At 43.7% G+C, this 13759-nt stretch overlaps 1 protein-coding gene across 3 annotated transcripts in view; it reads right to left on the reverse strand.

The window, feature by feature from the left end:
• Positions 1-7550, reverse strand: part of USP6NL (USP6 N-terminal like) — a 130973-nt gene extending 123423 nt beyond the window's left edge. The window contains exons 1-2 of one of the 3 annotated variants that reach the window (XM_087767356.1): positions 7472-7550; positions 1743-1832 (exon numbers count right to left, since the gene is read on the reverse strand). In XM_087767356.1, coding sequence (XP_087623482.1) covers positions 1743-1746 — 4 coding nt within the window. In that variant the 5' untranslated portion in view covers positions 1747-1832; positions 7472-7550. Of the gene's footprint in view, positions 1-1742; positions 1833-6980; positions 7003-7283; positions 7407-7471 lie in introns of those variants that run through there. The other 2 variants (XM_087767354.1, XM_087767355.1) reach the window with 2 other exon arrangements.
• Between the last annotated feature and the right edge of the window lie 6209 nt (positions 7551-13759).

The raw sequence follows: 13759 nt of genomic DNA on the forward strand, positions 1-13759 counted from the left end.
CTATGTAGACCATGCTTATAGTTCAAGTTTCTCAGAAGTAAACGGTAAATTAAGAAATCTAACACCAGCTGAACCTAAACATCTAATCTTCTCTAAACCATATTTTTGAAAAAAGCAGCATTTTCTCTCGTGCCCGTGAAGCCCATCACTTAGCATGGACTTAAGCATCTAACCTACCACAGGAACGTGGTGTCCTGCAAAGAAGAGACTGTATTTTGAATAACGTTATTATTAACCACCACAAAAAGTACTGCCAAAGTGTTATCTTTCATTTGAATAAGGGTCTTCATTCTTGCTAATATAAAGCTAAACTCTCCAGTCTGGAATCATGTCGAAATCTCACCAAAACCAATGGTGTTTTGCTCAAGTCATGACAGCATTTGTTGTACTCAAACCAAAAACATCCCAGCAGCACCTCGGTGACTCACACTTAACACAGCAACTATGATTCAGAAGGTAAAAGGATTTACAGATATTTGTTATGTTTAAGACTATGACAGCACATGGGATGCTCTATAAAACAAATGAAGACTAATATAGCAGCGTCTGACAAATCAGGATATTCAGGTACTTGAATAACTGCCTGTAAAGTTGTCATCTATGCAATACAGCAAATACTTTACACGTCAGAAAGTAAACAAGTGTGAACAGCAATACGACAGAGAAAACGGATGTAATTCTATATAAATACTAAAATAGTTCTACCTACACTAAGCATGAACTCTAGAGTACAGCAATTCTTTCAGTCCTTTTTTTGGTGTAGTTTTTCCTTTGCTGCATTTAGCAAGCATTTCCTCCAGCATTCTTTTTTTCTCCCAGATGTCAAGAACAGTCACTTTTCATTTAGTTTGACAAGAAATTTAACCAACAATTTTCTTTACTCACTTCCTCCCAGAAAATCAAATGGTCTTATTTTACTAACACAGGATATAATTATCCTATGAACTAGATGCTTGTTCTTCAACAGATTCAGTACAGTTGTGCTGAAACTAAGCTACATTATAAATACAGTTCCTGTGCATATGAAGTTATATCCTTATTTCTACATGAAGAAAGGCTAGGTAATGTTGCTGCCAAGAATTATATTAAGAAGTCTCACATCCGCAAAACTTACGAAAGATCTTTAAATACTCAAAACAGTTCGCTAAAAAGAGATTATCTTACCCATCAGATATGGGTAAAGCAAAACTTCTGGTGTCTTTCATCTGTTTTTTTCACCAAAACACATCTTAAGTCACAGTTTTCTGTGGCTCAGATCTTTCCAATCCATGCCAAAATTCCTTTAGGATCAGACCTCTATACTGGAACTTGAGTAATATATTTTTTTTCCCCATAAAATGAAGTCCATTCATTTTATGTTGGATTTTTATCAGCTATTCTAACTTACTGGACAGTCAGATATTTTGGAGTTCTTAGCAAACCCAAAACATCTTCCTCTCAGAGTTACATGTTCTATTTATACTGAAAAAACAAACATCAGCTTGTTACAGAACTCACCTTCTGGAAAATGATACCAGACTACCAACACAGAAGTCTTACAGAGCACACATTGGTCAAAAATTTGCAGGTTAAGAACAGTATCTGCCAAATCTCAGCTTTATTCGGTTATTTTTAAAGGACTGAAGAAACAAAACTCAGTATTTTTGAGGAAGAACCACCTTCCAAAACCCACTACAGAAGTATGTTTCTTCTAAACTGCAAGCTAAGGGTTTCTTTTTTCTTAAATAAAGAAATCTACTCACTCATGACTGGAAACTTCTTTGCATATAATCCAGGACAGGTCTTGAAGCAAGGTATCTTGTTGGAGAAGGTTTCTCAGAGGTATACATGTCCTGATGACAGTAGGAAAATAAAGAGACAAATCATTTTTTTCAACTTCAAATAACTGGAATAAATGTTTATATATAAACTGCCTTTCCTACTACCTTTTCATCCTCCTTGTTAAAAAAAGGAATGCAAAGATGTATTTGTTACGACTGAGGAACTTCACTCCTTATGGATATATTTTTAAGTGTATCAACTCAAGACATGTACTTTCTTCTAACATTCATATTATAAACTTGTGTGCATGTACTGGTTCATAAAATATAACTGCTCCCAAAAGAAAACAAACATTCTTAAGAAGTTAAAAGTACAAGACTACAATATGGATATAGTAACTGAAAATACCATCAATGTAGTATTTTCCTTCAGCAACCTCAGCTAGCAAGAAGATGCAACATATTCTGTAAAACACAAGAATTCAAAATAAGTTTACTAAATAAGGATGGGTTGGCATTAGCATCCAACACTTCCTCCTCAGAAACAAAACCTGAAAAAGTTACCATTTCTAGCAACTGTAAGCCATCAGATCAGTCAATTCATAATCAAAATGAACAAAAGATATCCAAGTAGGGCAGATATGGATTCACTAACAATATAACTGGCTCTCCCTGAAGCGAAATATAGAGGACTTAATCTCCAACAATGACAGCACAGCAAGGTCATTTTGGAAAATTTATTATATAATCTCCATCCTGCTGCTAAAACTGAGTTTATATAAATCTGACAGAACAGTTAAACGAAAGTAACTTCACCTCACAGCTGAGATGAAAAGAAAAAAAACAAGCATATCTATTAAGCTATAAAGAGTTTTCCTCTAATACCTCCACAAATAGCGAGTTCCTGTAAATTAAGGAATATTATGCGATTTATTTCCCCTTTTCAGAACCAATTAGAACCTGCTGAACCTGACCACCTGTGCTAATCCAGCCAGATAATATCTTGTGCTGACTCAGATTTCAAGTCTCAACTCTCCCAATCTCTTTAATGTTTAAAAAAATAAAATAAGAGACAAAAAGACAAAAGAAGAGATCTAACTTTTCCTGAAGTATGAGTTCGCATAACATTTACAGATTTACAGCACATGCCAAAAAAGTAGAGGAGCTATCACAGGACTGGATTCACATCACAAGAAGGCTCCTATATCAATTACTAAAACCAGTTTTGTAAAGGGAAAAAAACCACACACCCAAAAAAACCCAAAAAAGGAAAAAAAAAAAAAAAAAAAAAAAAGAAAAACCCAAACTCCACACACACCACAAAAAAGCCAACTGCCAAAAGGAAGCCTTCAGTAATGCTGCAGACTGAAAATTACAACCACCTTTTTTTGCATTGAAAAAGTAAACGCAGGGAAGAGACTTAATAGGGGAAGAAAATGGCATCATGCTGAAGAAATACGTATGCAAACGTTATAAAAAACCACAGATGAACACAAAGCCATTAGATGGTGCAATCACTGAAGAAGAACAGTTTGAATTGCAGGTCCTGTCAATTCTCTATGAATGGCTGCTAAATTAAACATTTAATCACGCAGAGCCTAATCAAAAATAAAGCGTCTGGTTAAAACATATCATTAGAACCGCAGCCTTGTCAGCTTCCTTTTGATTACTGATGTCAAAATTAGCAAATATAACTTCCATGACTTTTAATTATTTACTGGACTAATTACAGCTATTATGTTAAGAACATCAAATGAGTCATACAGATGGCCCTCAACCCGGGTCCAAAGCACTTCTGACCGGAGCTCCACACTACCTTTGGGCCCAAATTATTCTTCAATCTTATGCAGAGTGAACTGGAAGACTGGAGTCTCCCATTCAACTTGATTTTCCAAAGGTAGAGTCTCACCTTAGCTTTATAATATGAACTAACAATACTTTGCCTCAGAGACGTTGCATTACATGACTTTTTATTGTGTGTAAGTACAGGAAAAGGCTGCTCATTAGGAAAAAACAAAACATCAGTTCTGAAAAATCACTTAAGGCTAATAATAGCATAATTATGCACCATATCATTTATAAAAATCTAGTCACGTAACACTAAGGAAACGAGAAGGGGAGAATATAGCAGCTATATACTACCTAAAACCACATGTCATAACCATGAAAAGCAAATGTTTTGCTACACCACAGCAACTTGAACTCCAACTTCAGCTATAAAATCTTACTCCCATCTTGCTTTCCGTGTCTAAATATTTTGCTTAGCTACTGCTAATATCTGTTTACTAGCCAATATAGACTTCTGGTTAAACTGAGGTTTTTTTCTTTGAAATAATGCTGCACATGTGCTTTATAAAGTTCCCCTTGTTCACAACTTTATCATTTCGCTAAAGGCCATTTACTTGGACTATTTGAAAGTGCTTAAGTCCCTAAAAAAGGAAAGTTTCATTTTTTTATCTGTAATTTCAAGTATAGCAATAGCAAGCAGTATCGCAAAGTCTGGAAAAGTCAACACTGCCAAGTATCAGAAAGTCTGTGCTTTCTATTGCATTACAATATTGACGCTTTTCCTAAGGATGTGTGTTAGAAGCTAAACGGTTATCACATAGCTCTCTCAGCCAACAATTTAATTTATTTCAATGCTTGTAGGGTTCTCTCCTGCACAAAACCACTACCAACTATTACACAACCGACGAAAGAAAGACTATTACTTGTTGAGTGTCTTGCTGAAAGATACCATCTTGGAAAAACTACCTTTTTATTCAAAATAGTACCTGACATCCTTTATGCTTTTCCTTGCAATTAACAAGGCTATAAAAAACCCCCCACACATAGCTTTGATCCTTCTGTTTTCCTGAAGAGCTAATCCTTGTATTCCATCCAGTATTTCCTCTACTAACATACATCTTCTAGCCCTTGGTGGTATTCACCTTAAGTAGTTGTGAAACTATCAGCATTTTAACTTAGATTTGAAAGGAATACCTGAAGTGAGGGAAGCTCTTGGTAACTTCAAATTCAAGCACACTAATAATACATTCAATTATCTGTTTCCACATCTAGTGCTAGGTCTCTTTTTTACCCAATACTCTGTTTCAGGATAATTAAGATGAGCCAGATTGCAAGTAAATTACAGGATATATTCTATGCACTATGACTCTATCCAGAGAGAAGATTTTCCTTTAAGTTGACAATTAAAGATTCAGGTCTAGTCTGTGTGTATGTTATCGCAGTATCTGTTTCATTTAGATGCTAAAGAGTTAATGTCAAGAATTTATATCTCCAGTTCCCAAGAACCAGAAATCACAGGAGCAGCATGCAACTGCACTGTTTAAATACACACACAAAGACAAAGTAGTCTAAAGAGAGCCTGCCCGGCACAAATCAGTAGTTTACTGTCATTTACTTTCTTCTTTAAACCAAAATGTTATGGCCCCTCAAAGAAAACAGATACAGAGATTTCAGAAGCACATGTTTTATAGCTAGCTGGCTGGCAAAACATTAAGTCTGCAATTATTGGTTTCTGTGCTGTATAATCAGAGGGCAAAAGAACAGCTGGTTAAAAGGCAGTTCTACTAAATACTTATTTTACACTGCATCCAAGTTGAATTAACTTCAAAGTTATAATCAGTAACAACAGAAGTTAAAAAGAAGCAAAACTAAGTCACTTAAGAGCACGGCTATTAAAAAGAACATAATAAAAATTCCTAATGTAGCACCAAGCTTCTGAGCATCCCAGCTCAGTAAAATGCCCAAGACAGCGCCAACGTAAAATTCACAACAAAATAACACTACTACTGTTTAAGAACCTACACAAAATCATTGACTGGCCACAAATGAGGAAGCACGTAGAAGTACAAATGAAACAAGCACAATGACACACCCTCCTCTTTGTTCATAGCAGGAATATTTACACTACAAAGCGTTGAAGCAAATTGCTTTTAGTTTCAGGCACTGCTGATTGGCCGCCGTATTTAATATACACACGCCTAGCAGAGTTTGAGTTTCGACTGTCACACGGCAGCTCTAGATTGCAGGGTACGCATCAAGCTAAATAACCAAAGAGAACAAGTATTTAATAGAATTATTCCAATTGAACTGATCCTCCACAAAATACATTTCGTAGAATCACAGAACCATAGAACGGTTTGGGTTGGAAGGGACCTTAGAGACCATCTGGTTCCACCCCCCTGCCATGGGCAGGGACACCTTCCCCTAGACCAGGCTGCTCAACCATTTGTTGTGAACAAGGCAGATGCTTTCATTCCACTGTAATTCAGTGAAAGCTAAAAACTAGCTACGCTCATAGCCAGCTTTCTGCGCAGCTGCCTGCTCCAAACAGAAAAGAGCACAAAGAAAGTTATTCTCAAGTGTATGCGGGCAAACGACTGGTACAGGAGTTCAGCGACAGTGTTTTAAGTCACCACTTGACTCTCATTCAGCTGGCAGTTCAATGGCTTCGGTGGTTTCCTACGGGCAACCATCCACACCACAGAAAGAACCCGAAACATCTGATAATTGGTTCCCTTGCTGGTAGTCTCAGCAGAGACCAAGGACTAAAGGAGGGCTGTGGAGACTGAAGCCTGCTGGCAGTACCGCCCGCGGGAAGCCGGCCGGGCTGCGGACCCTTCTGTACCACACCACGACGCTCAGCCTGGCGCTGGCACTTTTCACCACATACCTCAAGTATTACAAAAAGCAGAGGAGGGAGCAGGTACACAAAGCGGTAGTGCCAGAAAGTCACGTTAAAAGACGGGTTCAGCCATCCAAAACCTCCCTGCTCCCCACAGGGGTGGATATTACAGCCTCCCACCTTGAGAGAAAACGGGGGCCCTCAAGAAGGCCCCAAGGGGTGTCTCTCCGACCCACAGCCGTGACCCCCACACACGCATCCCCTCCACACGCCCCCGCCTCAGCCCCAGCCGCCTTCTGACGGCGGAGGCCCAGGCCACCGCAGCCCCCCGCTCCCCTGAGGGGAGCGCACCCCGCACCCCCCCGGTCGGGGTTCCCTCCCCCCGGGACACGGCCCCCCTCATGGCCGCCACACCTCACTCAAGCCTTACAGTGGGACCCAGGGGCATCTCCGGCAGGGCTTCCCCCGGGCTCCCCAGCGCCCTCGGCTCAGCTGCCGCCCGCACCGCGCCGACTCCCCCCCAGAGCTCCCCACACGCTGCCCCCTCCCCCGCCCAGCAGAAATAGTAGGGACCCTCCGAACACACGCACACCCCTCCGCTGGCAATGGAACAGCCTGAAGCACCCCGGTACTCTCCGGGAGCCGGCTCCCGCCTCTTCCACCTCCCCAGCCCGGCGGGTGGGGCGCGCAGCCCGAGCTCCCCCCGGGGGAGGATGGTATTGCCCGCCTCCCCTCAGCTCTCTAGGAACAGGGTCCCACCCCGCCCGCTTCAATGGAGAAGTCCGGCGCGGCATCTCCCCCCCCACCCCCCGCCGCGCCCCGGGAATGGAAGGGTCCAGCCTCCCCCCACCCGGGGGGCCGCACAATGGCCGGACGTCCCGGATCGCCCCTACCTTTGCTCGGCTTCCTCCTCCTTCCGGGGCCCCCGTCCGCCTCCTCCCCAGCGGCGCTTCCCTGCTTGCTGCCCCGGGACCGGCGGCCTCCAACCAGGAAGTGCCCCGGTGTGACACCGGCGGCCGCCGCTATGGAAACCCTCCCCGCCCCTCCCCCGCCGCCGCCGCCGCCGCCATCTTGGACTCACAACGAGGCGCGGAGGTGTCCGGCCCCGCCGCGCTCTCTGCTCCCGCCGCCGCCATCTTGGGCTCGCAACGAGGCCTGGGCAGCGACGGGCGGGTCGGTGCCCCGGCGGCGAGGGGAGCCGTCCCTCGCCGAGGCCGGAGCTGCTCTGGCAGCCGCAGGGATGGGCGCCCAGCGAGACTCGGGCGTTTGCCCCCAGGTCCAAGCCCGGCGCCCACCAACACCCAGCTCAGGCATCTGCCTGGCCGGTCACCACAGGCTGAGCCCACGCACCGGCGCTGAGGCACCTGGCAGGAGCAGGCATCCTGGGGAAAAAAAAGGGAAAAACACAAAACAGGCCTTGTGCTCCTCAGATTTATCTTGGCCGCTAGGCTGTGGTGCGTGAACTGCCAAGACCCTCGCTTTGAAAACCCGGTTGTGCTTTTTTGGCTTTCTCTGGCAAACCACCAGCATTGGATAACCGGAGGGTTGAAGTACGGCTTTATGGGTCAACTTCTCGGGCTTGTGTGTGAAAATACATATGACGGGATAGGCCGGGTTGCGCGTTCCAGCTCCCCTGGCATCGCGTCCCAGGAGGGACGGCTTTGATCCCAGCCCCACCTCAAGCAGAGCGCTCCCACTCCCGTGTGCTAATTACTTACGCATATACATCCCCGTGCTTTGCAGGGGGCAATAAACACAGTTAGAAACAAAACTGGGCGGGAAGACGCATAGAAATGGGACAAACAGCTGCTTGAGACTATTGCACGTCTCAAATGCCATAGCGGTGTCATGACCAGAAGGGGCGAGTTTGTTTTAACAACAAAACCATTGTGGTTAAGTGGGAATTTGAAGTAGCAATAAAATATAATGTTACATTAGAAGCAAGATTAAAATAAACAGTAGTTAAAGTGTACTACCAAAAGACATCCGGTAATGATACAAAAAGAGAGCAAAGCTCAGTAAATGTTTTGAATGTTTTAAACAATCCTGTGTTTGTCTAATAATTATATTTAAATACTTCCTATTCAAATAGTAACCAAGGAATTTAGCATCATCTACTGAAGATAAACTCTTTAAAATAAGCAGTTCCAGACAACTTGCGGTATGAGTTGTGGGGCCCTCGACTTCCAATATTAATTTTTACTAACTCTTGTAATACACGGACATTTTGTGACAATTTGGAGAAAGCAGTGCTCCATTATTCCAGGGTAGATGAGATGAGTTGAATAATTATTGACTGGTTAGCCGAAGATCAGTAAATCTTCTCCACAGATACTATCATTTTTTAATAGGCTTTCTGTCTTCAGAGTTCTCTCTCATTTGAGATGAAAAATAGCCTGAATAGTGTTACTTCTGGAAAAACGAAGTATCGTCCCTGACACGGAAAATACCCATGCCAGCACGTCTCCCAGCTCTGAGAATCTAGCAAATCTACATAGCTGTGTGTGAGCATGGTTGCATGTGACGTTCATTTCACGTAGGAGAAAATGGCTAAAGGCAGTAAGACATAGCAGCTCAGATCATTTTTGTCTAAATGTTTCCTCTCCTTGTGCAGAGGAAATGTAACAGAAAACAGAAATTATTTATTGCTTTGCGATATGTTTCAGAAAGTAATTGTGATTAACTAGCCTGTCAGTATCCTATAAATCCCAAGAGGGATACTGTGGTCGGATCCCACTCCTTACAATTTCAAGTCTTAATTGTCTTTTTAAAAATTATAGAAGGTGTTGGAATGTAAAAACATACTTAGTTTTCTTCCAGCTAGGGATTTGTTTCCTCCCAAAATGGCTAATTAGTTAAGGTAAATGTCTTCCACCAGGAGCTCCCTACTTCATCTGAACCATCTCGTCCCTATTTCGTACCTTCTCAATCTATAGATCATCATTTTTGTTTCCCCATATGCTCATTGTTTCCTGTTGCACCACTATAACAAGGATGTGGAACAGTTCTAAAATCACAGCTTTCCAAGTGGCTGACAGTGATATCGTACTTGTTTTATCGCTACTCCCACGTACAAATCCTGCAATATCATTTCTACCAACACTTCATTTTTTATTACAGCTCTTAGTCTGAGAAAGTATATGCAATCAATGTTATTTATAATGCTTAAAGATCTACGTGGCATCGCAAGAACACAGAAGAGACGTTGCCTGTGTGTCTGCTGTCTTTGCAGGAGCGCGCCCCGGGAAGCGGGCAAACCTCAGCATGGTTCTTACCCGTCTTTGCCCCCTGTTATATCTACACTGCCCTCAAAACCAGTCCTGTATGTCACCTGCCAACCGACCCCGTGCTGCTTGGCTTCATGCGACTCCCGACATCCTGATTTCTCTTCCGCATCATGTAGGTAGGGTGAGCAGCGCGGGTTACGTGGTAGAAAACTGGCCTGCGTCAAGTCCATCTGCTCTCTAAACGGGAAAGCTGCAGTTTGCTCGCCGAGCGTGAACTTGGACTGCAGAGATGTAAGGCACGTTTGGATTTGTTTTGGGCTTGGACTCCCATTTATGATACGGTCTGGACTCTTCGACTGAATTACATTCTGAACTGGTAGTATCTGCTGATGTTAGGGAACGTTCAGTGTCTACATGACAAGGTGACGTGGTCTGTGTTGATGTTCAGATGTTGTACTGGCCACCTGCAGTTGTGACTGGAGATACAGAAGTGAACACCTCACAAACTAACACTTCATCTCATCAAGCCTGCACTTAGGATATACCGCATCCAGGTACGCAGTATGACAAGGTCAGCCGCTTAGTGGATGAGGGGAAGGCTGGGGATGTTGTCTACTTGGACTTTAGTAAGGGCTTTGACACCATTTCCCACAGCATTCTCCTGGAGAAGTTGGCTGCTCATAGCTTGGACGGGCGTACTCTTTGCTGGGTAAAAGTCTGGCTGGGTGGCCGGGCACAAAGAGTGGTGGTGAATGGAGTCAAATCCAGTCGGCGGCCGGTCACGAGTGGTGCTCCCCAGGGCTCAGAATCGGGGCCAGTTCTGTTCAATATCTCCATTGATGATGTGGATGAGGGGATTGAGTGCACCCTCAGTAAGTTTGCAGATGACACCAAGTTGGGTGGGAGTGTTGATCTGCTGGAGCATAGGAAGGCCCTGCAGAGGGACCTGGCCAGGCTGGATCGATGGGCCGGGGCCAACTGTATGAGATTCAACAAGGCTCAGTGCCGGGTCCTGCACTTGGGTCACAACAACCCCATGCAATGCTACAGGCTGGGGGAGGAGTGGCTGGAGAGCTGCCTGGTTGAAAAGGATCTGGGGGTGCTGGTTGACAGCCGCCTGAACATGAGCCAGCAGTGTGCTCAGGTGGCCAAGAGGGCCAATGGCATCCTGGCCTGTATCAGGAATAGTGTGGCCAGCAGGACCAGGGAGGTGATGGTGCCCCTGCACTCAGCACTGGTGAGGCCGCACCTCGAGTACTGTGTTCAGTTTTGGGCCCCTCACTACAAGAAGGACATCGAGGTGCTGGAGCGCGTCCAAAGAAGGGCAATGAAGTTGGTGAAGGGTCTGGAGCACAAGTCTTATGAGGGGCGGCTGAGGGAGCTGGGGGTGCTCAGCCTGGAGAAGAGGAGGCTGAGGGGAGACCTTGTCGCTCATCTTATCTCACTACCTGAAAGGAGGGTGTAGCGAGGTGGGGGTCGGTCTCTTCTGCCAAGTAACAAGTGATGGGATGAGAGGAAACAGCCTCAAGCTGCGCCAGGGGAAGTTTAGGTTGGGTATTGGGAAAAATTTCTTCACCAAAAGGTCAGTCAGGCACTGGCCCAGGCTGCCCAGGGAAGTGGTTCAGTCCCCATCCCTGGAGGTATTTAGAAGACGGGCAGACGTGGTGCTTAGGGACATGGTTTAGGGGTGGGCTTGGCAGTGCTGGGTTAATGGTTGGACTTGATGATCTTAAAGGTCTTTTCCAACCTAAACGATTCTGTGGTTCTGTGGTTCTATAATCAAGATGCTGAGCACTCAGCATGGCCACTGATATTATTTGGCAGCGATACTACAAAGCCAGAGCCAAGAGAACAGAGTATTAACATTCCCTTTTAAAGTATCCTGTTCTCTGTAACATTGCAATCCTTCCTACTGGACTTCAAAAGAATACAAGAATTCATATTGCAAAAATGATGAGATTTTTGTCAGCAATTATTTCTCAATGTGCTTTGCCCTTCGTTCTTTTTAGCTATGAAGCTTATGAAACCCATTCTCTTCAATAAAACAGCATTTTAAAAAATTAAGCAGAACACAAAGCATATGTGCAGGATTCTATGAGCTAACTGCAACATCTCATGGAAACAAATTTGTCTGTCTTCAAGTCCTGTTTACAGTCTGCCCTTACGGTATCGATGGGCTTCCTAGCTGAATCATTGAAATTGGAGTCTTGCTATGGGCCAAAGGAATGAATTTGATGACCCCTCAAGATTCCTTCTTGAGCAGTTGTCTTCCTTCCTGGGCTTCCCAAGTCTTCAGAGTGCGCTCAGCTCTGCGGGGCTGTGGGTGTACTGGTGCACATACATGTCTTTTGCCGTCAGCTGCCTCAACGAGTCATCGATAGAGCTGTAATCCCTGACAGAGCAAGGTTTCAGAATAACAACGGCTTTGAAAATCAAAACCCAGGCTTTGAATTGGCAATTGTAGACTGGAAGTCCATAAAAGTTTTAGAGCACTTTGCTGGGGTGGCCTATCCCTAAGGCAGCCCAGGGGGCTAAACATATAAATTCACGTAAGGACACAGCTGCAGCCCTGAAGAGCTTGACCTGGACTTTACAAAATTATGTATTCTGTGAACTGAAAAGACAGCAGTTAGCAGAAGTTTGTTGGTCCTAAAATAATTTTTAAAACTGGTTTTGGACTGTTCCTTTTCAGATTGTGTTTGTGCTATAGGTTTGGCTTACCTTCTGTGGTGTGTAGGATTTCAACCTACTTTCTGTGGCATATGGCATTTCCACTTCTGCTTGCAGATTGTTTTTAAGGCACATGAGCTAATGTTTTTTTTCTGTGTCACTCAAAATACAAACCATTTATGCACAGGCATGTACCCCGAGAGTGAGCGGCTCAGAAGATCCTGCAGGTAGCCGAACAAATACAATCCTGACTATTAGTCTTAAATTCAAACAATTGCCTGTTCAACCTTTGAGGCTTGTCACTTTTAAAACCTACTCTAATCATTACAAAGGATATCAGTCAAAATATTGGATTTGATACGAAGTGTTTATAGGACTACAAACAATAGATGCCAGATGGCTATTCTTTCCAGTATCACAAAGTACATCAATATTTTATAAGATTAAATGTACTCAGCTGCTATACCACCTGGTGATTTTGCTTTTGTTTATTTTCCCCAAAATGACAGTTGTGGGTGACTGTGTTTCAGGTGTTACTTTCAGTCCGTCACTTGCTTGATCATGTCATAGACATTTCCAGGAGCTTAGCATCAGCCAGTTCCACAGAGCAGATGATTTAGGCCGAGATTTGCCTGTACATGTGTGGCGGCATCAGCCCACCATCTTGTATTGAAACCCTGCATTATATTGAGGAAGGGATGTGTTAAAAGCAGGGATGGGAGTGAGACTCTAGGCAGGAGGGTTTGCCCTCTGCTTCATTATTGACTGCTGATGTAATTTTTCTGGCTGCCTAAAAGACTGTTTTCCTTTTGGTTCTGATTGTTCGCTTGCCCTCGTTCAGTCCCATTGTCTACAGGCTCCCTTGGTTTGCAGAGGTTCAGGTTTCACCGATTGAGGCCTCTCTTCCTGCTTTTGGTGGCTCCTGCCACGGGAATCGGATTTGAATGGATGCAGCACTTGCTGTTGCTGCCTGGTGAAAGGGCTTTTTCTGTCCCCTCTGTCTGTCAAGACAGATTTTCTTCATCTCCTTCCTTTTTTCCCAATTTTTCTGTCTCCTCTAGCATTTTCTTGCCTTTTTCCATTCGCCTCCTTCTGTCTTATTCCTTCCGCTACTTCAACATTGTCTCGTTTATTTTAAATGTTGATTTAGCTTTCAGTATTCTTTTATCTATAAAAAGTACACACAGAACAAAGTTTAGTACGCTGATACAGTACAATACAACTTTTTTTAAAGTCTTCTCAATACCAAGTAGTTTTTCAGTGAATTGAAAAACATCACGGTACCAAAAATGTGTCACTTACCTGTGCATCCCATGTCATATAACTTCCCAGAGATCCCTTTCTACATTGACTAGATACATAATGCAAGATGGCGATGCGTAGAAAATGCAAAAGTTAGAAAGCCTGACTGAAGAAGGCACACGTGGCTGTATATATATCCAAAGCATATGATGGGTTTAAAATATGAAATT

Source organism: Nipponia nippon, unplaced genomic scaffold (assembly GCF_047370975.1).
Source record: "Nipponia nippon isolate SJK-2023a ecotype South Korea unplaced genomic scaffold, ASM4737097v1 scaffold_3, whole genome shotgun sequence".
NCBI lineage: Eukaryota > Metazoa > Chordata > Aves > Pelecaniformes > Threskiornithidae > Nipponia > Nipponia nippon.